This window comes from Cnephaeus nilssonii, assembly GCF_951640355.1.
Source record: "Cnephaeus nilssonii genome assembly, chromosome: 6".
Classification (NCBI taxonomy): Eukaryota; Metazoa; Chordata; class Mammalia; order Chiroptera; family Vespertilionidae; genus Cnephaeus; species Cnephaeus nilssonii.
In genome coordinates, this window is record NC_137077.1 from 59,631,096 (window position 1) to 59,658,033 (window position 26,938).

Consider the following 26,938-nt stretch of genomic DNA (forward strand, 5'->3'; position numbering starts at 1 on the left):
TCTACATTCCACATATTTTGCCAGGTGTGCAGAGTACAGAGATGAATAAGTCACAGTTAGCATATGTCTAGCATGAGAGCCAGACTGTAAGAAGTCATTCATATAATGTGAAAAATAAGAGACATAACTTGGGAACAGCATAGCAATCATTGCTGATTTGGAGTCCTGTATAGCACTTGTCTCTACCATAAATAAAGAACTTGCCTCTGATCTTCCACTGATAAGACAGAAAACAGACACCTTGGTATCAAATCAAAATAGTCAAGTAAAGAAGCATGTATAATTCTATGTAATTCTCTGCCTCTGTACAAAAATATACACACTCATAAAGTCCAAATTTTACTACAAATAGTTCAGTTAACTAAAAGTAATTACGATGGCCTGTAAAAAGATCAAAATTGGGAGAGAATTTCACCCAACTTTATAAAAGAATGGGACAGTGAAGCTAAGTGAATACATGAACCTTTTCATCAAATCTTAAACAACTACAAGTAATGAGCACCACTTGAAACTGTAGGGAGCCTTCTTAGAAGGGTTTCTCTGCTAAAAGCCCTCTGGCCATATTAATTTTGTTTGCTCTGCAGTGCTTGATTTTTTTTTTTAATTAGTTGCTGTCATTTAGAAATTGCAAATTTTGAATAAAAACATTGATTTTTAGCATCTAAAAAATTAGAAAGTCTTGTTATACTAGATCTACATTTCTGCAGGATGATAATCTGCTTGAACTGAGCAATAGATGCTTCCTTAGACACAGAGCATGTATATGCTTCTTGTTTGCCATGCTCCCCACTCAGCCCAGTTGCCTCATTTTCATTACTTGCTTGGCCCTTGAAGATATTTGGGTTTACAGCACCTGCCTTAAAGAAAAAAGAGCAGTAAGCATTTGTGAAATGACCTCAGTATACTGGTAAATAGTAAAAGTTGAAAGAAAAGGTTTGAGAAGGACTTGGCTAAACTTGTGGTTGTTGCAGATTCATAATAGATTGTGCCATTCATTGTCACTTCACAACTTTACATTTGCCGGTCGAACCTTTAAAATGAGCTTTCTGCTTCATTATGCTGCACACCGTGTCACTGGTACCTCACTCTTGTGATTCCCACGTCCAGTCAGCCAGTCAACAAATATTAGCGTCCACCATGTGTTATGCACAGAGAAACAGCAGAAACAACTTTATTCCCAATTTTTTGTTTTCTTTTTCTTACTTCAAAGTATAATTTTGTATCTGAAACGTTAATAAATATTACTCTAAAAGATAAACTTTATTTTTTATTATTTTAATTTTTGAAATCTCTATTGTTGACAGTATTACACGTGTCCTCTTTTTTTTCCCCATTGAGCCTTTCTAGCCTGCACCTACCCCACACCTGCCCACCCCGCCCCAGGCCTTCACCACCCTGTTGTCTGTGTCCATGGATTATGCATATAAGTTCTTTGGTTTAAAAAGATAACACTAAAAGCAACCTAAATGTAAATGATCATTTTACCTTTCTCCCTATAAACATTTTCCAAACTCTTTCCAATCTCATGTTTCTTAAAGTTTACTCTTAACCTTGGTCATGAGGATTTCAGTTTAGGGGTCATTCCTGTCGTTTCTTTCACAGCTGGCATCTGGAGTAGTTCCCATAGATTGCATTTTCCTTTTCTTAGAATTCTTCTTTCCTACCTTATCTATAGACAGCCGAAGAAAAGGAAGATGAATTGCATAACTAGAGAAATTATGCCTTTCATATTTTTAGCACAGTCTTAGTTTTAAGTAGCTCGTCCCATTTTCAGACCATCTGTCCCAATATTTGGTCCAGAAAAATCAAATTTTATAAGCATGTCACTTCTGTGCTATGACTAAAACCTCACATATAAATGAGTCTCTCTTACGTTATACTAGTAGATTTATCCCCTGAAAGGAATGGAAAAGACAAAAGCCTGTGATTCCTTAATTAACTCACAACAAGGTTTAATGAAGTGAGAGCCCCATGTAAATGTTCTTAGCATTACTTAAAATCTTTCACCAACAGTTTACTAGGGAGCATTTCACAGACTATTCCCAAAAATATATACCTTTCACAGGATATTTTCAACCATAATGAAAACAATTTTAGGCAAACACTTGAGACAAATTTTATGGCATGGGTAATTGAGGAGAAGTAAGATATATTTTGGTTATAATGTAGAAAAATCACATTTCCCTCCAAATTTTCCCATAGTATCAATGACTGCAGCAGAATCTCAAGTCATATAAATCAGTGACCAAACCCTTAAAGGCAATTGTCAGCTTCTTTGAAGACTTGATATAAGATGTGGAGCTTGATAACCACTGGGTCATAATTGCTGTTTCTGATGGTTTCTGTGGCTTTAACTTCATTTTTACTTATTTAAGTAGCTCTTGCCTGTAACCTTCTACTGATGAGGTTAACAGAAAAAGCCTAAGTAAAAGACAGCTGCCACTTATTCTTTAAATGACAGCATCATCTTGGCCAAAATGGAAAACAGGATCAACTGTCTTTCACTGAAAACACATATTTTTAGAAGAAGTATATAAAATGTATAGGTATGCATAGTGTCAACTAAGCTTTTACTCACTGAAGGGAGGGCCTTGATCCAGAAGAATACCAAGCGGAATGAGGAGAGTTTCTAGAAAGACTCTGAATGTGAGTCAAGTGGTAGCGTACCCCAAAGAAAATAGCAGGGCTGAGGATGGCTGTAAGCAAAGAAACCACACTTTACTGTGTGTGCTGAATGTTTCTTTGGCTTGAAAGGAGGAGGATTTCAACTCATTCAATGAACTTTTGGGATAGTCTGCTGTGTTCCAGGCAGCATGCTAGTGAGTAGAGACAGAAAGACTTACAGGCTGTTTCTGACCTCACATCGCTCCCCTTACAGATGGAAAACATAGTCCTCTAAGCAGCATGGTAGGTGTCTATGAGAACCATTTATCATAATTGTTGGCATCTTGCTCTTCAGGCCACGCTGAGTATCATGTCCACCCAGATGGGTCACTAAATCCGAGTCAGGGTGGACTGCAGGAAAACAAGCTTTCTTAAGACACAGCTGAAGGCAGGATGTTGTTCAGAGAGCCGTGGCAATGAGGATGATTTCTTCTTTGGATTGAGTTGTGTCATTGCTGATAATGAATTTTGTTCAAAAGTCAGGAGTGCTTGGTATTGGTAAACATCCCCTTAAATGCAAATACATGAATGATTAGTGTGAATTCCTCTGGAATGGTGGTAGACCCCTCCCCAATAGCTTGGGGGGAGCAAAAAATTGGACTGTTTTTCCAGCATAGACAGAGTCACTAGCATCTGTACCCCCTGTTAGGGTAACCAGGAGCGAGGGAAAGCCATGGCAGGATGCTTAGACTCTGTTCCTGCCTCTGTGGCCTGTGCTGGCAGGAAGTTTTGCACCCTAATTAACTCTGACATTTATCCAATTTATCTGTGTGTGCATGTGTATATGGTCTCTTTCTGCTGATTTTTAATACATCTGAAATGATACAGTACCGTAATTGACATACATCCAAGGTCAGTGATGGCAAGGCGTAAGTAGAGAGGTGGGGAAGGGAAGGGAGGGCAGTTCTGGGGGTCACCTTCACAGATGGACTGATGAGTGGTAAAGGATGAGTAGGCCTGCACCAGGTGCAAGGTGCACGCGCAATGCTATAACACAGCGATTTTCAACCAGTGTGCTGTAAGAATTTTTAAAATATGCAGTACCTTTTTAGTCAGGGTCACTGACCTCTTTTCCCTTAGATTGTTAAAGTAAAAAAATGACAATAGCCAACACAACAATAGCCATCTGGTGTGAATGAATAAAAATTATACCTTTTTTTTTTTTGTTAGATCGGCAAAAAATACAATTTTTGGTGTGCCACAGAATTTTAGCCATTAGCTTATGTGTGCCATGAAATGAAGAAGATTGAAAATCGCTGCTATAAGATAGTGTGGTGTGTGTTCCCCCAAACTTCATATGTTGACACATAATTCATAATATGACCTTATTTGCAGACGGGTCACTAGGGAGGTGCCTAATCCAATAAAACTGTGTCCTTATAAAGAAGGGAAATTTGGACACAGAAGCAGAGGAGACAATGTGAAGAGACAGAGAAGATGGCCATCCTCCAGCCAAGGAGGCCGCCTTGGGACAGGTCTCTCGCTCACAGCCCGCAGAAAGAGCCAAGCCTGCTGACTCCTCGATCTCTGACTTCTGGCCTCCAGACTTGTGAGGCGATGAACTTCTGCTGTGTTAACCACCCAGCCGGCGGTGCTTTATGGCAGCCCTAGAAACCTAATACAGTGTGTTTGGAGAATAAAACCACCAAGGCAACTTTCTGTTTTCTCCAACGATTGTATTGTTTGGGGTCAGGGGAGGCAAAAGAGCAAGTCCACAGAAGTCACCTCTTCTCCCCCATCACTGGTTTTGATTAGTATCTCAGAGCCCTTGCCACCTGGGCACGCCTCCACTGCAGTACATTCTTTGGCTCCTTTGTCATTCCTTTCCACGTTTTTTGGCCTCTCCTTCCACTAGACCCAACTGTGTTTTTCCTGCAGCTAATGGGGAGTCATTACAAGCCTCTTATTACCTGTTTCATATTTGCCTCATTATGTTCCCCCTTGTGACTTATTAACGTGGCTTGTGTTATTCTTCGTCAAGAATATCCTGTGGGATAATATGTAGTCCCAGCCATCGTGTCTGCTGCTTTCTGTCTCATCTTTTATTTTTCCTGACAATTCCAAATTTAATCGCAACGCTCTTGCTTCTGAGGAAGGATTGAGATGAAAAGAAAAACAGTGTTGCTGACAATGACAAGGAATTACATGGCGGCTGCTGGGTCCACAGTGGGGTCTATAGTAAGTGGGCATGTTACCAAGAGCTCGGGTGGGCGTGGAGCCTGTCTGGCCCCTGGGCAGATGGTACTCCAAGACTTTAGTTAGTTAGTCTGGTGCTGGGACAAGAGTCTCCATCAGGGTCCACAATTGGTCCACAGACAGCAGGTCTATTACCAGGTTCTCGAATAGGTATAGCACCTGCCAGGCCACTGGACGTGTCCATGGTGGGCAGGACTAGCCTCAGACCACAGCTGAGCACAGCTGGAACTGTCATGGGTCCACGTGGGTCCACAGCCAGGACCAAGGTCTGCAGGCCTATCTCCAGGGGCACAGATGGGTCTGCCTCCCTCCAGGGCCCTGGGTGGGCAAGACTGCTCCTGGACCCCTGCTGAGAAGGATTGGATCCAGGTTCCAGGGCTGCTTCAAGGTCCGAAGTTGGACTAAGGGCGGTGGGCCTGCCTCTTGGTGTACGAATGGGCTTATCTTTTGTTGGGTCCCCAGGCAGGCCTCATAGGTCATTGCTAAGAGGTATTGAAACCAGGTTACAGAGCCGCTTCATTATCCACCATTGGATTTAAGTTGGCGGACCTGCCTTCAGATTACAGACGGAAGTGCCTCCCGCCTGGTACCTTGTCAAGCTGAACTGCTTCTGCACTGTAGCTGAGCTTGTCTGGAGCCAAGCTACAGAGCTACTTCAAGATCTCCAGTCCGAGTGAGGTTGGCGGACCTTCTTCTGGAGCCATGGATGGCCATGTCCCCCATTGGGCCCCTCGGTGGGCAGGACTACTCCTGGTCTGAGGCTGGGAGGGCATAGAGCTGAGTTACAGAGCCACTTCAAGATCTGCTGTTGGACCAGAGTCAACAGGTCTGCTTCCAAGAGCATGGGCAACTGTGCCTTCTGGCAAGTCCCTGGGCAGAGTAGGACAGCTCCCTGACCAGGGCTAAAAAGGACTAGATCAGTGTCAAGGTCAGCAGGCCTCTTGCCTAAGGCACAGGTGGTGTGACTCCTCCTGGGTTCCTTGGTGGATGATGCTGGTGGTAGGACCAAGGCCCCGTAAAACTTGAGCTGTGTTCACAGGGGTACAGGTCTGTTTCTGGATCTGTAGCCAGGATTACTGTTGGCAAGCCTACCATCTGGGCACAGGCCTGCTTTCTCACATCAGCCCTTCTCAGTCTTGGGCTCCACCAAGGTTTTGTAGGAGCTCCCACAAATGCACTTTTGTCCATGGATGGCTGCCAAATTGTTGTGGAAAGATAGGAACGGGGGGCCTCCGATTTTGCCATCTTGCTGATGTCAACGCCAGCGACTTTTTAAAAAAATTGTTATTGTTGAAAGTATTATATATGTACGCTTTTTCCCCCATTGACCCCTTTAAAGTATCTACTTACAGTATTGTTTTGTTTAAATGGTCTTTATATGTCTACTTCCTATAATGATGGACTGAGTCACTCAGCTGATTTCTTCACATCTCACTTGCCTCACATGATACATGGCCAAGCCTGAAGCCCCTGACACAGGGCACCATATGGTCATAAAAAGAAGAACATCACATATTTTTATCAGAAATAAAATCCAGTGATTCTTAAATATTAGTTCCCCTAATGATTTGAAAAAATAAACAAACATTCTTTCTGGTTGATAATCTTACCCTAGATTTCAAATAACCCTACAAAAAATGTCCAGCAAAAATAACTAGGCACATGAGGAGGATAAGAAAACATGATTGCCAGACATATCAGACAATAGAGACATAACTGTAGACAAACTAGAAACTCCAAATATTGGGATTTTTAGAAACAAACTATAAAAGAGCTGGTTACTCTGTTCAAGTAGATGAAAACTAAGCTTAGCTTTCAGCAGGGAACTATAACCTATAAACAGTGAAATAACTAACACATTTGGAAATGAAACACTTAGAAATTCTAAAACTAAGAAATACAGTAACCCAAATTAATAAATCAGAGGATGGTTTTAACAGCAGATTAGACACAGCCGAAGAGTAAATTATCAAAGTGGAAGGCAAATCAGTAGAAAATAATCAAAATACAGCATGGACAAACAAAAGGTAGAAAATATGAAGAGAAAGATAAGCAGTATAGAGAATACAGTGATGTTTAGCATACTAATTAAACACTCAGAATGAAAAATGATAAAAAAGAAATCAGAGAAAATATTTGCAAAGATCAAGGCTGAAATTTTATCAGGGATTATGAAAAACATCACACAATTCAAGAAGCCCCCCCAAAATTCCAGGTACAATATATTTTTTAAATCCTTACATAAAAACATCATGATGGAACTAGTAAAAGCAGCTGGAGAAAGAAAAGCAAAGTTTATTCAAAATAGTGATAGCCTGACAGCAAGCTTCTCACTAAGCAGGAACACAGAAACCACAAGAAAGTACAGTGATATGTTTGATGTATTGAAAATAAATAACTGCCAACTAGGAAAAATATCTTTCATAAATGAAGGTGAAATAAAAGATACTTTCACATCAACAAAAACAGAGTTCACCACCAGCATCGTGGGATGAATTTCTAAAGGAAAGATGCTCTTAAAAATACAGGGAGTAGGGATCAAAGAATATAAAATATATGGATAAAGCCAAATGAGCACTGACCATACATGACAACTAATATCTTACATGTAAATATATATATAAATGTTTACATATATCCTCTTATACTACATTACAAAAATAGCATATAATTCAGGAGAAGTTAATGGAGATAGGTGTTCTCAACTCTGTACACTGGGAAAAAGGGTAAAGCTATCAATTTGCATTAAACGTTAATAAGCAAAAATGGAGTACAACCTAACTGTGGAAGATATATGTGGGAGGTAGGTTTAAAAGCTCCTAGAAGATAACAGAACAGTATCTTTATGGCCATGAGATAGGAAAAGTGTTTCTTAAATAAGGACACAAAACACATAAATCATAAAGGGAAGGATTGGTGAATTGATTATAATAATAAAAGCATAATATGCTAATTAGGAAGGATTGGTGAATTGATTATAATAATAAAAGTGTAATATGCTAATCAGACAAAGCTGGGGCTTCGAGGGAAGTCCTGGTCCCAGGTGCCTGCTGGTGGCCAGAGGGAAGCCCGGGTCCCGGGTGCCAGAGGGAAACCGGTGCCAGCAGCCGGGAGAAGGAAGGGCTACTCTTGCACGAATTTCGTGCATTGGGCCTCTTGTATTGAAATAAGAGACCATTCATTAGGGCACTATAAAAAGTGTGAAAAGCCAAGGCACAGTGTAGTAAAAGATATTTACAACACATATAACTAATAAAAGACTCATATCTATTTACAAATAAGTAAGAAAAATACTCATAACACGCAGAAAATTGAACAAGAGATTTGAACAAAGTGTTTTCGAGAGAGGACATCCAAATTGCCTTACACATATAATATGCTCAATCTCAGGCACCAGAGAAATGCATGTTAAAACCACAATGAGTTACCACTATGCAACCAACACAGTGGTTTAAATTTTAGAAGCAAGCAGTACCAACTCTTGAGGATGTGGAGAAACAGGACGTCTCCTACCTTGCTGGTGGGAATACGAGTTAGAACAATAATTTTGGAAAACAATCTGGCATACCTTAAAAGGGATTTTACTCACATATGTATCGTCCAACGAAAACATTTTTATAGCAGCATTATTTGTAATGGCCCAAAACTAGAAGTCAGTCATCTGTCAATAGTAAAAGGGATGAATTATGGTGTATTCTTATAGTGAGTATTCAATGAAATACTATACTTACAAGAAATGAATAAGTCATACTACATAAAGTTGAACAAAAGCAAGATAAAAATCATAAATTCTGTAGGATTCCATTTACGTGAAGTACAAAAAGAGAAAAACTGATATCTGATATTAGAAATCAGGATAATGGCTACCTTTGGGGAAGACAAAAGGGTGTGTATTGGTTGGGAGAAGCACAAAAATATTCATAATATACTCTATTTCTTCTTGATCTGAGTGGTGGTCATATAAGTGTTTATTTTGTGATATTCATCAAACCATGCACTTACATTCTGTGTATTTTTTAAAACACATTTTTATTACTGATTTCAGAGAAGAAGGGAGAGAGAGAAAAAAACATAAATGATGAGAGGGAATCATTGATTGGCTACCTCCTGCACACTCCCTACTGGGGATTGAGCCCGCAACCTAGTCATGTGCCCTGATCAGGAATTGAACCGTGACCTCCTGGTTTATAAGTCGACTCTCAACCACACAGCCATGCCGGCCAAGCTGTGCATTTTTCTGTATGTAGTTTTACTTTAATTAAAAAGATTATTTTTAATAAATGTAATTAACAAAAAACTAAAAATGGAATTCCCACTTGACCCAGTGATTCCACTTCTAGGAATATATCCCAAGAAACTAGAAACACCAATCAGAAAGGATATATGCACCCCTATGTTCATAGCAGCACAATTTACCATACCTAAGATTTGGAAACAGCCTAAGTGCCCATCAGCAGATGAGTGGATTAAAAAACTGTGGTACATCTACACAGTGGAATACTATGCTGCTGTAAAAAAGAAGGAATTCTTACCATTTGCAACAGCATGGATGGAACTGGAGAACATTATGCTAAGCGAAATAAGCCAGTCAGAGAAAGATAAATATCACATGATCTCACTCATTTGTGGAATATAATGAACAACATAAACTGATGAACAAAAACAGAACCAGAGACAGAGAAGCATCGATCAGACCGTCAAACCTCAGAGGGAAGGTAGGGGAGGGGGAGGGTAAGGGGGAGAGATCAACCAAAGGACTTATATGCATACATATAAGCCTAACCAATGGACACAGACACCAGGACGCATGAGGGGGGGAGTGGGGGGATAAGGACACATATGTAATACCTTAATCAATAAAAAGAGAAAAAACTGTAATTGAGTGAGCACCCAGTGATTTATAAGGACTCACACATAAAGTGATGTCCTCAGGATAATTTTGAAGAAAGCCTTTCCTTTATGTTGGTGATATGAGGTATTGTTTACCTGACTCCCCTAATAGACTCTGAGCCTCTTGGGGCAGGTCCTGCGTCCTCATCTCTGCTGACAGAATGGATTCTCACCGCGTGTTTGTGGGATTCACGAAATTATGTACTAATGTGAGACATATGTTTCTGTTCCCAGGTCAAGAAAACAACCGAAGCCACCTTGCAGACGATACAAGATATGGTCACCATCGAAGACTATGATGTTTCTGAATGCTTCCAACATAGCCGCTCCACAGAGTCTGTGAAGTCCACCGTCTCTGAGACCTACCTGAGTAAGCCCAGCATCGCCAAGAGAAGAGCGAACCAGCAGGAGACCGAGCAGTTCTACTTCATGGTGCGTCTGTTACAGGGGTGGGAACCTTTTTTCTGCCAAGGGCCATTTGGATATTTATAACATCATTCCGTGGCCATACAAAATTATCAATTTAAAAATTAGCCTGCTATATTTGGTCAAACATTTAATTACTTCATCCCTAATGCCTTGGCAGGACCAGACCCAATAATTTCGCAGGCCTTCTACAGTCCTTGGGCTAGACGTTTCCCACCCATCTATTGCTTCCCAAGCCACCCTTGGAGCTCAGATCTGGGATCCCCAAACACTGCTTCTGGAGTTCCATCAGAATCACCTGTGTTCTGGATTAAAATAAGGGCCCCTGTCTACCCTCAAGAGTTTCTGATTCAGTCCATCTGGGATAGGGTTTAGGAGTTAGTACTTTTCCAAAGCTCCTCAGGTAATTCTGATATACAGACACATTTAAAGAGGGCTGCACTAAAATAGAACTTTTAAACTTTGATGGAAACACATGTCACCAGGAGAACTTATTAAAATGTAGGTTCTGGGTTCGATAGGTCTGGGGAGGGAGGGACCTGAGGGTCTGCACCTCGAACAGGCTCCCATCAGACCACACTTTGAGTAGCAAGGTTCTAGGATCTACAAGATAAAAGCAGCTGGATTCTAGATAGCCTATGGGATGTCCCTTGACATGGACTATATTTTCCGAGGATATTTTTCCATTGATTTTTAGGGAGAGTGGAAGAGGGAAAGAGAGAGAAACATGGATGCGAGAGAAACACATCGATTGGTTGCCTCCTGTGAGCCCCAACCAGGGCCCGGGCTGGGGAGGAGTCTGCAACCAAGGTATGTGCTCTTGACTGGAATCGAACCCGGGACCCTTTGGTCTGCAGGTCGATGCTCTATCCACTGAGCCAAACTGGCGAGGGCTTGAAATTTTTAAAAAAATATATTTTATTGATTTTTTTACAGAGAGGAAGGGAGAGGGATAGAGAGCTAGAAACATTGATGAGAGAGAAATATCAATCAGCTGCCTCTTGCACACCCCCTAGTGGGGATGTGCCCTCAACCAAGGTACATGCCCTTGACCAGAACCAAACCTGGGACCCTTCAGCCCACACGCCTACGCTCTATCCACTGAGCCAAACCAGTTAGGGCTTGAATATTTTTTTAAAGTTAAAAATTACTCTTTCCTTTTGCAGAAACTCAGAGAATATTTGGAAGGGAGTAATCTCATCACCAAACTTCAAGCTAAGCATGACTTGTTGCAGAGGACCCTCGGAGAAGGTCAGTTATTTGAAGTAGATGGGAAGGTGACGTGGATTATATATCGTATCGTGTATGCATCCCATGACGTGTGGATGGGGGATTTGTGCTTTAAGAAGCAGAGGACACCGTTTTTTAGGTTTGGCTTTGTCTGTTTCTGGAACTACCAAGTTCTCCCTGGAACTGTTTTCTTTATGAGTTGGCGCTAACCTTGAGGAAGAACAGGGAAATGTAGGGAAGGCTCAATAGCCACCACTGAGCTCCTAAGGGAGGATCTTCAGAGCACGCTGCTCCTAACAGTAGAGAAGTCGGAAGGAGCTGCATTGACCCCCACCTGTGACCCCCCCACACTCCCCCCCTCCGCCCACATCACTTCCTCCCTTCTTGGACTTTTCCACCCCTCCAGCCCCGCCCCATTTGTTTTATTGGGCCAATATTTTTGTCCCATTGAATGCCTTTTTGGACTCTAGAAACCAGTAAAACCAGTTCAGGTGACTTTTTCTTTCTGTAGGCATTGGTTTTAGTTAAGAAATAACCTAACTAAATGTATTGTTCTATCTAATAATAGCAAAAAACATAATAGTTACCACTTATAAGGCTTTCTCTGTGTCAAGCATTATTCTGAGCTGCATATTTTACTGGATACTATAAATTTCAAATGAGAAAAGTCAGGGGGGGAAGGATTATAGGCAAAGGGGACTATATAAATGTTGGCTGTTTTTCTATCTTCAGGAAATTTAAAAGGAAAAAATAAATATAAGCAAAGTCCCTGTCTTAAGTGCCTCATAGTCTGTAACTTTAATTACCTTTTATTCATACTAGATCCTGCTAGAAGTTACAAAAAGTGAAAGAGAATATGTATGGAAGTGGGAAATGAGGGGACTGGGTTGTGGGAGTAACTCAGGACAAAAACAAATTACTCCTGTTTGATGTAAATTCTTGCCTCCTACCATTCTAGAAACTTCCTTACCCATGAAGAAGTTTTTCTATCACCTTATTTCCTTGTTTTCCCCAAAGGACCTATTATCCTCGGGGAATTGGTACACGGAAAAAGGTCATCATGACCTATGGCTCCTTTATTACACATAGGACGCCAGATTCTAAGCTAAAAGGCCAATTTCACTTGGAAAAAAATTGACATTTATACTACTAAAAAGTGTCTTAAAAAAAATAAAATAACCAAACACAGTATATGAACTTTCATTTGATTCTGAATCCAAAAGGAAAAGTTATAAATGGCATTTTCAAGACAATTTGGGAAATTTAAAGATAGACTATTAAATGATATTATTGAATTAATATTAATTTTCTTATATGTGGTGGTATGGTTATGAAGGACAAAAATCTTATTCTTAAGAAATGCTTGCTCGGTGTCTCAGTGTCATAATGTTTGCAACTTTCCAAATGGTTCGGGAGAAGAGAGATAGAGAGAAATCTCAATAAGGCCAATGTGACAGAACGTTAACAATTGGGAAATCTAAGTGAAGGATACATGAATGTTCCCTGTACTAGTCTTTCAGCTCTTCTGTAACAGAGGTTTCAACTTTTTAAAAAAAGACCTTTTTATCCTTTGAATTGTTCTACCTCAGCACTTGTGTCCCAGTTTTTCCTCTTTTTCCCTTCATAGTACCAGCCCTTTTCTCCCCTCCATCTTTTACAACTGCCTGATATTTCACTGGTGCCCCAAGGTCAGCTGCCAGACCCAGAGCACAGATTATCGTAAGTGTGGATGGATATTTAGGCACAGAGTCCTTCCCTGCAGGACTGGCTACCACTTTAGACATTGTGAGCTGGAGGGAACTAAGCAGCAGGTGAATTCATTCTTGGCACCACATGCAGACACATGTGTTAACACGCTTGGGATCTCCTTCTGAAACTTGGATGGAACTCATTCTACACCGATCCCCTTATGTTCCGGGAGAGACAGCCCCACTGGTTAATATTATTTTACATGCCATTATTAGCTAGGGCTGTATTTTAGCCAATGTGCTGAATCCACGCTCCAGATTCTCTGTAGCTGCCGAGCTGTGTACCTTGTGAACTCTAAGCCAGGATTTCTTTCCCTTGGAATTTCTTTCAGTGATTTCCAGTGTCCGAGTGACACAAGCTGTGTGCAGGTGTCCCAGGCCTTCCCGGACTAGATTTATTCTGCCTGTGACACTGGACGGTTCCCACCCAGGGGCAGCAGACACACTGGCCTCTGCCCGCCCGTGGCAAACCTCTCTGCTTCCGGGCCTGCCCCACGTGGAGGCGTGGCAGCACCCCAGTTGTTGGTCGCTGCCTGGGGCTGACACTGGCAGCTTTGCCCAGAGAAAAACTGAGCGTAAAGAGCCCGCCCCACCTTTTAGCTGACCATTGTGAGCCTGCTGGCTTTCCATGCGAGTCCTGTTCGTGTTAATAGGCTTACCAGGGGTCCTCAAACTTTTTATTTTTTTATTTATTTTTTTATTGATTAAGGTGTCACATATTTGTCCTCATCCCCCCATTCCCATCCCACACCCCTCCCCATGGATGCCCCAACCCCCTGTTGAACTTAACCATTGGTTAGGCTCTTATGCATGCACACAAGAGCTTTGGTTGATCTCTCCCTTCTCCCCCCACCCTCCCCTATCCTCCCTCTGAGGCCCGATAGTCCGATCGGTGCCTCCTTGTTTCTGGTTCTATTCTTGTTCATCAGTCCATGTTGTTCATCATTTCCCCTAGATGAGCGAAATCATGTGTCACTAGAGATATACTTATAAGAATTGAATGTGCGACGAGCAATAATAGTTATGCTGACAGGCAAATGAATCAGTCTGTAGTGAGTTTCTTTCTGGACCAACAGTTCTTTTGAGACCCAATATCAATGTCCACCAGTTCCTTATGAGTACATGTCGGCACTGACCCCTCAGCTCTGGATGGTGGACAAATGGTGGTAATGCAGGTCCGACTCCCTCTGGTTTGGTCTCGGCCGGACCCAGGGGCACGGCTTCACCCGGATCCAGGGGCCACGGCCTCACCCGGACCCGGGGCCAGGCTCACCCGGATCCAGGGGCCCACGGCCTCACCCGGACCCGGGACGGTCCTCAAACTTTTTAAACAGGGGGCCAGTTCACTGTCCCTTAGACCGTTGGAGGGTCGGACTATAGTTTAAAAAAAAACAACTATGAACAAATTCCTATGCGCACTGCTAAGTCGGCTGCTAAGCAGGACAGGCAGTGGCGGCAAAAACACCGGGCGGGCCGGATAAATGTCCCCGGCGGGCCTGAGTTTGAGGACCCCCGGTCCACCAAAGGACACTAGGAGTGTTTGTGGCGCCTGTCCACGGCGAGATAATTCACCGGCAAGCCATTAGGAAGGAGTCCAGGCTAGGTTTGGCTAAGTTAAGTTAGTAGCAAAGGATCAGACCGTGTGCTTGGGGACAGCCCTGAGTTTTTATACAGAAATCACATCTCTAAGTTATACTGGCCTCACTGCTCCAGAAACTGCCTTCGTCGTAAAAACAAATAGAGCCTAACCCCGGATTTAGCAGTTGATCGTACACGGCCGAAACTCTTAACTACAGACATGTGTTTGGCCTGTCTTACTGCTCACTTTTGGCAGGCTACCAGTAGCCGAGCACATCCTTTGATTTACAACATTTCTGAGCAACTACATTAGGCTCTTAAAGTGGCACCATCAAAATTCAGAATTCCAAATCTTTCAAAACTATTGAAATAAAAAGAAACATCATGAGCTGTTAAGACCGAAGTCGTCATCATCTTTATGCTTCAGCAACCCGTAACATCCTTTTGGGATATCATTTGTTTTCCAATTGGAGAAGTTCAGTTGAGCCCAGTCAGTGAACACAGAAACCTTTTTCCTTTTCAGTAGTGAGCCTTCATGTTCACATTGGCTTCCTAGTGTGCAGCGCTTGGAATTAAGGTGATGTACATATCGGTGCAGTGTTTGCAAAGCACAGGAAGTCGGACTGGAAGCTGAGTTCCATGTTATATTATTTCAAGCGTCGGGCATGAGGTTTCTGACAAAGGAATCACATAGGTTATCTTCACACAATTCCTTGTCTTTAAGTAGGAGTACAAATACACTTTCAAAGAGAAGATGATTGTAAGTAATTGATTTTCAGAAATGCCCTGCAGTGATTGATATTAAGGAAGAAAAGGGACTGGGAAGTAAAGCCAGGAGTCCTGATCAGTCATTCATTAGGGACCTTCGTTCTGTTTGAGTTGTGCACATGTTAAATATTTTATTTCATTGGTTTTTTAAAACCTCAAATTGCCACCAAACCATATTTTAGTTTTCCCTTATATTCTGTGAAGAAAAAATACATTTGGGCATGAAAAATAATTTCCTAGTTCTCAAGTGAAAATGTGAGAGTGAGCAAATTAGGTGTTCATATCAAGAATAGGATAATCCTGAGTCTTTTTTATTTTTTTTCTCCAGATGGCATGTATTAGGGGGAAGGGGGAATGAGTTGTCTGTTCTTTTTAATAATTAAGTAACCTTCCAAAGGAAATGATTGAAATCGAATCTTCTGACCACTGGAAGCTTTCACACTTCTCTGGGAAGCAGGTTCTTCTAAGCTTGTGTGTTATTGATCTATTAATGATGATACTGATTAAAAAATAAAACCTCATTCATCAGTTGAGACACACTCTGTACTATTCGCCGAAGAAAATGGATGTGGTGGTGGCGGTTACTCTATGGAGGCTAGTGCTTGCAATGCTTGCTCATGGTTCATTAATCAAAATGCATCTTTCGCAGGTTTTTAATTTTTTATCTCGTACCATTAACCATAGATGGATGGAGCAAAATGATTTTAAGCCATTTTATATATGATCTTTTTCTAACTCGAGAGAACATTTGGTTGGGATATTTTAACAAAAATAGCAAAGTATTTATTAAACTTATTTCATAGTTTTGTTAAATGTATCAGACCTTCGGTATTTGATATTTAGCCATATGGAGCAGATGGAGGTGTAAGGCATAATCCATACCTTTCTTCTGGGATCTTTCAAAGTATTTGACAGGAAGAAGAAAAGACTTACATTTTTACAATATGTTACTTGGGAGCTCGGGTCTAGAATTAAAACAAACCTGGACCCTAGTGCCAGACCCACCACATACTAACAGCATGACTTTGCCTTCTCTATGTCCCGTGTCTTATGCAAAATAAGAATAATAATACTAGTACCTACTCAATATCATTGTTTTGAAAGTTGTGAATTAATATAGCACCAAAATAAATGGTAGATATCATTGCTGTTTTTATTATTGTTACTAGATAGTTTATATTATCCTTTTATGTTATAGTAAAGTATGCAACATGACAGAATACAATACAGCACAAGCCAGATACTTCCTCAACCCTTTCCTCATTCTAATGACTCATCCTGGGTGATCTTGGCTAGGTCCCATCGCCCCAGCACAACATAAATGGTAGTGACTCTCAAATTTTAATCACCAGCCCTGCCTGCTCTCTGAACTTTAACTCTCTGTATAGCCAGCTTCGTGCTGAAGGATATCCCATAGGTACCACATGCCACACTCGGCTCACTGTCTGCCATCCCCACTTCCTGATAGATCTTCTCCCACTTACAAAGAGCTTTAAATTATTTTAGAGTTCTCTTTTTTCTTCTCCCCCAAAAGTAGAAGGCCGGGAACGAAGGGACTAACGTTAAATGGTAGCAGGGGAAAACCTAATTCTTTTCCATACCCTTCACCCCCCCCCCCCCCCTCCAAATCATGGCTAAAACCTGATTCTGCCAACAGTGGCCTGGATCTGTATTGAAAAAGGTATTTTCTGATATTAAATGTTGCATCCTGTTCACTAAATAGATATTAATGAAAAACCTTGTATTACTTAGTTACTGAAAAGCAGATAATAGAGTAAAAGTCACTTTCGCAGCCTGGGAGTGTTCATTTACCTTTCCCAATAAGCCAGCTTTGTTTACTGTTGTTATATTGGCCCTGCCCTACAAGTCTGAATCACTGGGCTCACCTGTTTGTGCTACAACATGACCATTCTCTGCCAAGCCATATCTTCAAGCTGTTTGAGGACCATATCATCATTTTGCAAACAAAACCAGTTGAATGGTTCACTTTCCCACACCCCTTCCTACGGCTCCGCCCTAAATGTAAGAAAGAGCAGACAGCAACCATAGACACATTCAGACTTGAAATTAGCACAGTTTGTAGGAACACCACAAATATATAGAGCTGTTACTTAAAACAAGTCAAGAAGTCTGAAGGTATGAGAAGAACCTCACGTTTTAAATAACAGAGGACTTTTCGCTTACAAGTTGGTGGAATGTAGCGTAATTTAATGTCCTTCTACTTTAATATCTGCAAATGTCATTTCTGATTAGAAAATGCATTGCCTCTCCCCGATTTCATAATATAGAAAGAACACCAATTTAATGTAAAGGAAATTGAGTTCTCCCAATCCTGTGTGACCCCTATTTCTCCCCTTATGAGGTGACAATCAAGCCAGAGGGAATAACTAACATTCTGGGATATGTTTTATTTGTATTTCATCCTTGAACTTATAGTTAAGATCAAGTAGCCACTTCTTGTTTAAGTAAATAAATAGCCCTGCCTCAAATTGCCAAGTAAAACATGTTTCTCCAATCTATAAAATTTATTAAATTTTATGTATAGACTTTATGAAATATTTACTTTGAATTATTTGCCTATCACTATATGCGACCCTCGTGTTTTCTGCCATAAATTGTGCAAGTTATTATAAACTCAGAATTTTAAAATGGTGGACAGATGATACAAAACATTGCCAAATGCGTTCCACGGATTCCATTCCATTTACTTCCTTTGATTTTTTTTTTTTCTTGCAGGTCATAGAGCTGAGTATATGACTACAAGGTAGGAAAACATTTTATCATAACTCATGATGTGTCTCACTCACTTTTTTCTTTAACAAGAAGCAGCCGTTTAAATGCAAGAATGAACATACTGTGTTAATGACCGTGGAAGATAGTTTGGGCTTGACAAAACACAGTAATGTGAAATGTTTGAGGTTCTCACAAAACAGGATTTGCTCTGGCAGACCCGAGGATTTCCCAAAGGAACTGTAAAGCTCTTTAATGAGCAGACTCAGAAAAAAAGACCTCGATTGAATGGGTTTGTTTTATCTAATCAGAACACTTACAAGTTTCTAGAAAAAGTCCGAGAAGACTTTTGATAATGTAATTAACAAGCAACACTATGTGCATATCTACTGAGTTAGCAAATAGGAAGTCTGATTAGTTGCATCCTGTGCCTGCTTTCCCTCATGTTGGACAAAAATCAGAGTTATCTTCAAGACTCTTAGGACGTTAGCTCTCTACCCCTTTTTGGTTCACGTGAAAGATTTAACTTTTAATGCCTATAACCATATTTCCTTTCCGTTCTTTCTTTTCAATTCATGGAAGGATTTTGAAACTAGTGCTGAGAAAGAAAAGCCTTTTTGGAAGCTGATTCTGATTTGAGTTGGGGAAAGTTTACCGCAGCTTTTGTTTTTCTGTGTTCACGTTTGCGCAACAGCCAGAAATCATTCTAATTGGCACAGCAAGATGACACTTTGGAAGTCGCGTTCTCTTGGAGGTGCGAGGCACCCAGAACACCGGTGTGCCTGTTGCAGTCATTGGCGAGTCAATTTTCAAGGCTCTGTAACGTTCCCTCTGGGTCATTTATTCAAAAGGAAGCCCTCTGACTTTTTGGTGAACCAATTCTGAAGATACAGCTACTGACTTGTCAAAACTTGACAAAAATACTGAGGTTTTTCTTCCCTATATCAGTGACAAAGAGGAATGGTACCTCTACAGAGTAATATGCGGCTTAGGGAGCTTTTTTTACATATAGTATCTCTTAGCACTATCAATTATCTTACCTGTTGTTTCTAAATTATAATTAATGTAAGGCACTTCAAAAAATTTTTTTTCAAAAAGGAAGGAATGCAAACATAGTAATTTTCAGTGAGAACTGGACTTGCTGAATGGACTAGATACTCACATCCCTCTGACGGGCGCCTTCTCTCCTCCACGTGGGCAGCCTACGGAGGCAGCCAGGTTATCAGGAAGGTGTGTGGTAAGCACACACCCAGAACGAGTCCGACAAGGTTGAATGGCCCTGGCTTTGAGCAGTCTGCCTGATAAGCCCCCTCGGCCCTGGAAGTGGCTTTGATGAGCACTCAGGCAGTTTGTTTTCATTTCAAGTTGCTTTCACAGCGTTAGTATCTCCACATTTGCCTCACTTTAGGACTGTTGGGGGAGGCGATTTTTCAGGCGTTTGGTGGAAAACTCAAAAGACACCCCTGTATTAGCCCCAGCACGGGTCACTCTGCATCTCCCGGTCGTGCAGGAACAGTTGTCCGGTGCCACTGGGGGCTGTGGCTCCAGCTACACGTGTGCTTGTCCCGTGAATCAGGGGCCAAACCAAATGAGCCTGTGTTGGTATCGTCTTAGCTTGGTCAGCTGCTCCAGATATCATCAGATGTGAAGTTCTGTTGGGCTTTGTAATAACCACGCCTCCTAGTTTTTATTTGCTGCTTTGATGTCTCGGAGTCTTGCTGACTCTGAAGGGACTGCCCCTCTGAGGGTCAGCCAATTCCTGGAGATAGTAAAGGGCTTGCTTGCCAGCGTGCCGTTTGCATACAAACCAACCAATCCAGAGCCCGTGCCCGCAGCTACTTCCTTCATGAAGCTTTGACGTCAGGGCCACTCTTCTCGCTCCCCCTCACCCAAAGGCCAGGAACCAGACAACCAGGGGCCGTTCCCCGGCCCCGGAGCCCACCCACATTGTTCGCACTAGCCCATCCTAAACCTGTTTACCCGGCCTCGTCTGTTCCCTCCCACGGGAACCACAGCTAAGGCTCCTGCCCACATTCTCCCTGGCTCGCTCTGTCCCTGACCAGCCCAGGTGCCCCCACGTGGGCGGCCCCTCCTCTGAGAACTGGGAGTAGTAGAAACTGTCTTTTCAATGGCAGTGGTCTTCTGATCTGCTGGGCCCCACAAACCTCAATAGGAATGAAGTCTGCATTTTTAAAACACTCCCAAAATAATGAGAGGAGTGGATAAAATGAAGCTCATGTGGTTAAATTCTTTGGTGGGCAGTTGTCTCTTTAAATCTACCAGATCCTTTCCTCTGTGGACGGCAGAGGATTCAGTGTATAAAAAGAGATTTCAGACGTTTCAGCTGCGGCAGATGATTACATGCTGCCTGGTAGGAGTTTCCCTCTTTGCTTCTGGACATTTGCCCCTTTCACCTCTCAAGCACCGTGGGGCTCAGGTTACTGCTGTTGATTGCAGTGGTGATTATCTTATGAAGCTGGGTGGGCTTCCACGTAAATTCCCGGGGGTTTTCTATCCGAACTGGCCTTCGTAAACTTTAATGAGCTCAAATTCTTTCTAGAGAGTTTGCCGCGTGATGAAGGGCTTTACCTGATTTCCAGGTGTGATGTACAGCCTCATAGAAGCCTTCCACCTAAGAAGTTCACATTGGAATGTCCACAGAGAGAGGTCTAGGGACGTTTCTGTCGTGTATTTCATTCAGCACAGTTGTGGAAGTTGAGTAGGATAATCCTGAGCCTCTTTGCTCTAAAGGGAGAGGACAGAAAAGGTCCCCTCTCCCATTACAGAGCAAGATGCTACAAGGTGTCTTAAGAGGGTACATGGTTGCACTGGGGGTGCACACGCCAGACAGACTGGCTTACCCACCAGAGCACACAGACTGGAGATGGAGGGAGTCCAGAACAGAAAGAACTGGTACATCCTAATACTCTACACATATCTAGGTGGTGAGACAGTGTGCTTTAAAGAAATAACAGTTCACATGAGTGTGTGCACCCCTTCCCAAGAAAGAGCATTAAAACCCAACTCTATCTTTTCCCTCATAATCCATTAACAGCTACTTTTGCATAAAGTCAAATCCCATGAATACCTGAGGGATATTGAACAGATATGATGTGATGTGCCTCGAAGCATTATGTTGTAACTAAAAATGTGCTATTTCATTGCTCATGTTGAGCTCAAATCAGAGCCCTAATTTTTATGACCTGTCATATCTTCTGTGTGACTTGTAAGCTAAACAACACAAATCACAAATCTTGGTTTGTAACACTGGGCCAAATAGTTCTCAGTTCCATTTGGGGATGCTTATCTTTTTTTCATTTATTATTGATTTTAGAGAGAGAGGCAGGGAGAAGGGGAGAGAAGGGGGGGAGGGTGAAATACATTGTGAGAGAGAAACATCCCTCCGTTGCCTCCCGCACGCACCCTGATCGGGGATCAAACCCGAAACCTGTGTATGTGCCTTGACTGGGAATGGAACCCTCAACCACCTTCCAGTGTATGGGAGGACACGCCAACCAACTGAGCCAGGGCGATGCTTACCATTTCTAAACAAACCAGCAAACAGATGTGGACTACAACACGCGAGAAAAGAGTGGTCTGGATGAATAGCTTGTATGGTTTGTGATACATAAGTAAAAGCAAATACATAGGAAAAGGGAAGGACTCTTTTCTCCGAGGGTGGGGGTGGAGAAGGAACACGGAATTCCTGTGTTTTGTAATTTTGATGTGACCTATGGGTGTTTCGTTTGTTGTTTGATTTCTGCCATGCTCAGTAATTATATTCCCTTCCCTTAGGCCTCCAAATGTTCCCCCTAAGCCCCAGAAACCCAGGAAGTCCAGACCCCGCTCACAGTATAATGCTAAGTTGTTTAATGGGGATTTGGAAACATTCGTCAAGGTACTGGCACCAGCCATCTGGGTGGCTGATCTCCATGCTTCTTACTATAATGGTCTCGGCCTCTCATAAAAGGAGGCAGGTCATTATGTCCAAGTCTGTCCTGGGGCTCTTTGCTTTCCCAGAAAATCAATATAATATTTCCTGAAGTCAGAGAGAAAAGAATATTTGGTTTGAGTGCCTTCAGAAGAGGAAATAAATGTGGGTGTTATTATGCTGGCAAAAAAGAGAAAGCCCTCTTTATTTTTTTTTAAAAAAAAGACCATAATTTGTACAAAAAGGGAAAAGAGCTACCTGATAAAATGCTTCGTTTTTACTTGTGCAAATAAGGTGGCACAAAATATAAAAGTCCCTTGTCAGGGTAGCTCTGCAGCTCAGCAAGAGTTCTTATTTCCCGTGACTTGAGGAATTCATTATATTGGATAAATTGTAAGACCCTGTGGTCTGTATCTTGTATCTCTGCTGTGTTTACTCTGTCTTCTTTTTCATCCTGTATTTCTGGTAATGCTTCTAGCCGAGGACGAAGGAACTCGCACGCGAGACACCAGGTATAGTGCTAGAGGGAAGTGAGGGCGCAGCCTCTTTCGCCCGTGGTGTCATTTTCCAATCATCGTCATGCTTGGCTTTAACTGGGTTTTTTAAGGCCTTTAAAAGGAAAATGTTTGCAGCTGGAAATTAGACAGGCTTCTAATAGGCTTTGCTTAGAAAGGCATGGTAGAAATCAGACACTGATTTAAGAAGAATAGTCTTCTCTGGTAAAACCGGATAAACTCATCGTTTTTATATTGTGTAGTTTGGCAAATGGACCAAATTTGAGTCCCTGGGCTTTTATGATAAGGAAAGTCAATATTCAATACCAAATGCACACTTAATACCGGATTATGGACCCCCATGTGAAATAGACAAAAAAGAAAATAACTTTGTCTTTCATGGCTAACATTTTACAACACCAAATGCAATGTTTCTGAAGATTAAACTTACATAGGAAACTACATTAGTGATAATCTCCTTTAATAATATGTTACAGATATCTTACCTTGAATATGTACACCAATGACTTTGAAACATTTGCGCACACATGTGACTCATGTATGGACAGACAGATACGTGCATACGTGGCCTTAAACATGAGCCCTAACCATGCAATGAAGTGAAAGGCCACTGGACACCTAAACAGCAATCACAAATACACTGCCATCGCCTTAAACCCAGAAGAGCCTTATTGGCTCTAATTTAATATAAAATTATTGTCAGGTTTGATTATCCGGTTTCCCAGCCCAAGGCTTGTTATAAGCGGTGGTAAATTAGCTGGAGAGAAGGACCCGTCCAGTGGGAGCACTGAGGTGGGCAGCCGAACGGCCTGGCAGAGAGAGAGAGGATGCAGGGAAGCTCAGGAAAGCAAGTGGATGCTTGTGTTCCATCTGATGGCACAGTGTGAGAATGACTGCTTAAGATGAGAGAAAAGCACAGACTGTATTTTTTAAAGATTTTTTTCATTAAGAACAATTAAAGGAAACCGAATGTAGGTACTAAAGGAGTAAACTGGTTATCCTGGGACATTCACTATGTGAGCCCTTCGCTGTCCCAGAGGGCACACTAAAGAAGCTTTGGTAACAGCAGTAGCACAGCACATACAGCGATCTCTGCACTTCTGAAAAATGCCCCATCACGGAGGTCCCCACAATATCACTGTGAGGCAATAAGAGCAAAACCATTTCTCCTCTTTGTCCCCTGGGAAAACTGAGACACAAAGGGACTCCTTTGAATGGGAGGTGGAACACAGCTCACTTCTTTGTAAAGTATTCCGCCAAAGCAGCTGGCATCCATGAAATTAAAACACACGTTATATTTTTACTCCAGAATTCATTATACCTGAATGAAGTACTGGTAACAGCTAAAGGAATAGCAATTACTTGAGTAAATGTAACCACAAAAAATATGTTTTAAGTAATAAGACATTTTTGTTTGGAAGGATTTTAGTGCAAACATTTTCCTTTTAATAACCTTTTATTCTTTGTTTTTCTTCTTGTTTTAACACTCAGTTCAGCAGAGATGCAAACTAATATTCTCCTATTATCGCTTACATTTAGATATTTGTTGCTTTTTTACAATGTTACATGTGTTGTTCATATAAAGGTTTCCTCCTCTAAAACACACTTGTATCTTAAAGAAAAATCCCTTCACCTACTCAGTAGGTTTTGATATAATTACGTTGTTATTCTTGCATCAACTAGTCCACACCAAAAAGAGTTTGCACTCTTAAGGACCTTCTTTAAGAAATTAAAGAAGTTTACATTCCTAAAACAAATGAACTCTTAGAGAAACTTAATATAAGCTCCAGAAGTCATTGAACCATTAGCTGGTTTATACAGATTGTCTTAAAACCTAAAATAAAACTATTCCTCAAGCTGTGCATTACCCATTCTAGGAATAGTAACCAGTTTAAATTGCTGAACCACATTATCCCTAATCCTTCCCCTGTGACTTAATTGGAAAGGTTAGTGGATTCTGAATTGTTCTAATATATTAAGACAGCCAAATTCTTCTTGTGTTTCATAATAAAATTCCTCATGAATTAGTACCTAATGTCAGCTAATCATTTCGAACCTCCATGTTTCCTTTAAGATCTAATTTCTGAAAGAGCAGAGTCCAAAGTACATGAAAAACAACTCCCTAGTCAATAACCTTCTGTAACGACATGGAGTGTGTGGCGTTGGTACACATTTAACTGTGACCTTGCAGCTCCTTCATCTCACTTGTCATCCTCTCCATGTTTTAAAACATTTCTAATACTCACATGTGTTCAGTAGAGGTGTGGGGGGAAATGACCAAAAAATATTCCTTCCTAAGAAAATGAGATCTACTGGGATGTGCATTTGTGTCATTTTTTAAAAATCCTTAAATCATGAAAAAAGTATCGATTAAAAAATCAATCAGGATGAGTAAGTTCTGGTGCAAACTAAATAAATACATTGCCCATTATAAGCACCTGTACAGCAATTGTCAGGTCATGCTTCTGGGAATATGGGAGCCTCTCGGGATGTCCCAGAGAGGATCCCGGGAGGCTGAAAGGTTGTGCTTGGTGACTAGTTAACACAGTTCTTTTTAAGTCCATTAGATTAACTTCATAAATAGCCTTTTAAAAAGTGAGTGGTTGATATATTCATTTTGGTATGTGAGCCTACGTGCAAGTCAAAGAGATGCACAGCGGAGTCAAGTTGAAGCAGGATTGCTTTAAAGGCATTTTATTTGGTTTGCTCCAGAACGGAAACATACCTTTGATTAATTTTAATTTTGGCCCTTGTGTACTATTTGCGGGGGGGGGGGGGGGGCGTATTTGGAAATGATCATCTTTCAGATGATCAATGCCGTGCACTCCTTGTAGTTAAACCGTGAGCGTTGTTATGACGTGTGATTTATGCCTCTCCTGTGTCGTTAACTGGTTTCTACCTCTTTACGCAGGACTCTGGACAGATTATCCCCCTCATTGTGGAAAGTTGTATTCGGTTCATCAATCTCTATGGTAAGCCTTGAACTACGGAATTCTTATTTTTAAAAATAATCACTGGGAATATTTCAGTAAATGTGTCTTTCCACTGAATATTTAATTGGTGCGAAAGGGGGGACCTAGAGGCTATAAGGGGATCTTTCACTCTGTTTCCCCCCTGTTCTCTTTAGGTCTTCAGCATCAGGGGATTTTCAGAGTGTCCGGTTCCCAGGTGGAAGTCAATGACATTAAAAATTCATTTGAGAGAGGTAATTGCACGTCTATCCCTATGGGCAAGTCATGGAAAAAGCCACCATTTTCTGTAGAGTGAGGTGGCATACTCCCTCTGTATACCTTCGAAACCTTTCTCTCTGCATTTATTTCATTTTGGAAATGGAGGTAAGACTCTATTTAGGGTGGTTAAGAAATGAAGTACCATGTAATCTTGCATAAGGCTTTGTCACCGAGTCTCGGAATGCATGTGAGGTTGTGTCCTGGGTTAGAACCGGCAGTGATCGTCCTCGGCACGTGTGTCCAGGGGGCCCAGGAGGGGCCCTGGCAGGGTGGCGAGGACAGCCCTGGGCCTAGCGAGCAGGTGTTTGAAGTTCATGTCCGTTTCCTTGTTGGGAACTCTTTCCTTCCATCCCCAGGCTCCTTCCCCGTGGCCAGTGGTACCTTATTGCTGTTCACAACTGGCTGTCACATAAGTCCTACTAAACTGTCAATTAGCCCATTATGATTAGCAAAACCATACTCTTTGGTGTCAGGCAGACCTAGAATCCAGTCAGACTTTCCCGTTTACTAATTTGGCTCAAGTTACTCAACTCTTACTTTGGCCTCGGTTTCCTCATCTGCAAAATTCCAGGGTTGGTGTTGAGGATTAGGTGTAATCCATGAAAATACCCAGCTCTTTAGTGATGGCTCTTGGTTATTAACGCTCTCCAGCTATAGTGATCTGGATACACCTGCCCCCTCCTTCCTCTGCGCGGAAGCCAGGCGGAGAATGCAGAGGGAGGGGCATCGTGGCGTGGGGACAGGGCTGCTTTCTCCCCCGGTCCCATTTCCCCTGGCCCAGGCTTGGCAGAGAGCCCTGGAAATTCTGAAACCTTGGTTGGAGAGTAAACTTGGAGCCAGATTGTTTTCCTCCTGTTCCAAATCCTCAGACTGATATGATGTGTAGAGCAGAGCAGCCTCCCCTGTCAGCAGCTCAGGGTTCCAAGTCTCGAACATTGACCACATTCAGGAGAAGCTGAAATGTAGTAAAGCCTCGGGCCCCCATGCCAGCCGCCACAGGCATCATTAGCTTTCCTTGGAGATTCCCCTGAT

The 26,938-nt window shown here is 41.9% G+C and overlaps 1 protein-coding gene across 3 annotated transcripts in view; it reads left to right on the plus strand.

Annotated features, from left to right (window-relative positions):
* The window catches only part of SRGAP1 (SLIT-ROBO Rho GTPase activating protein 1), a 262,921-nt gene that overhangs the window by 195,346 nt on the left and 40,637 nt on the right, over window positions 1–26,938 (plus strand). Inside the window, exons 9-14 of one of the 3 annotated variants that reach the window (XM_079773738.1) lie at window positions 9,985–10,182; window positions 11,343–11,427; window positions 18,237–18,264; window positions 22,026–22,128; window positions 25,588–25,648; window positions 25,804–25,881. In XM_079773738.1, the coding sequence (XP_079629864.1) occupies window positions 9,985–10,182; window positions 11,343–11,427; window positions 18,237–18,264; window positions 22,026–22,128; window positions 25,588–25,648; window positions 25,804–25,881 (553 nt within the window). Of the gene's footprint in view, window positions 1–9,984; window positions 10,183–11,342; window positions 11,428–18,236; window positions 18,265–22,025; window positions 22,129–22,639; window positions 22,674–25,587; window positions 25,649–25,803; window positions 25,882–26,938 lie in introns of all 3 variants that reach the window. The other 2 variants (XM_079773739.1, XR_013813628.1) reach the window with 2 other exon arrangements.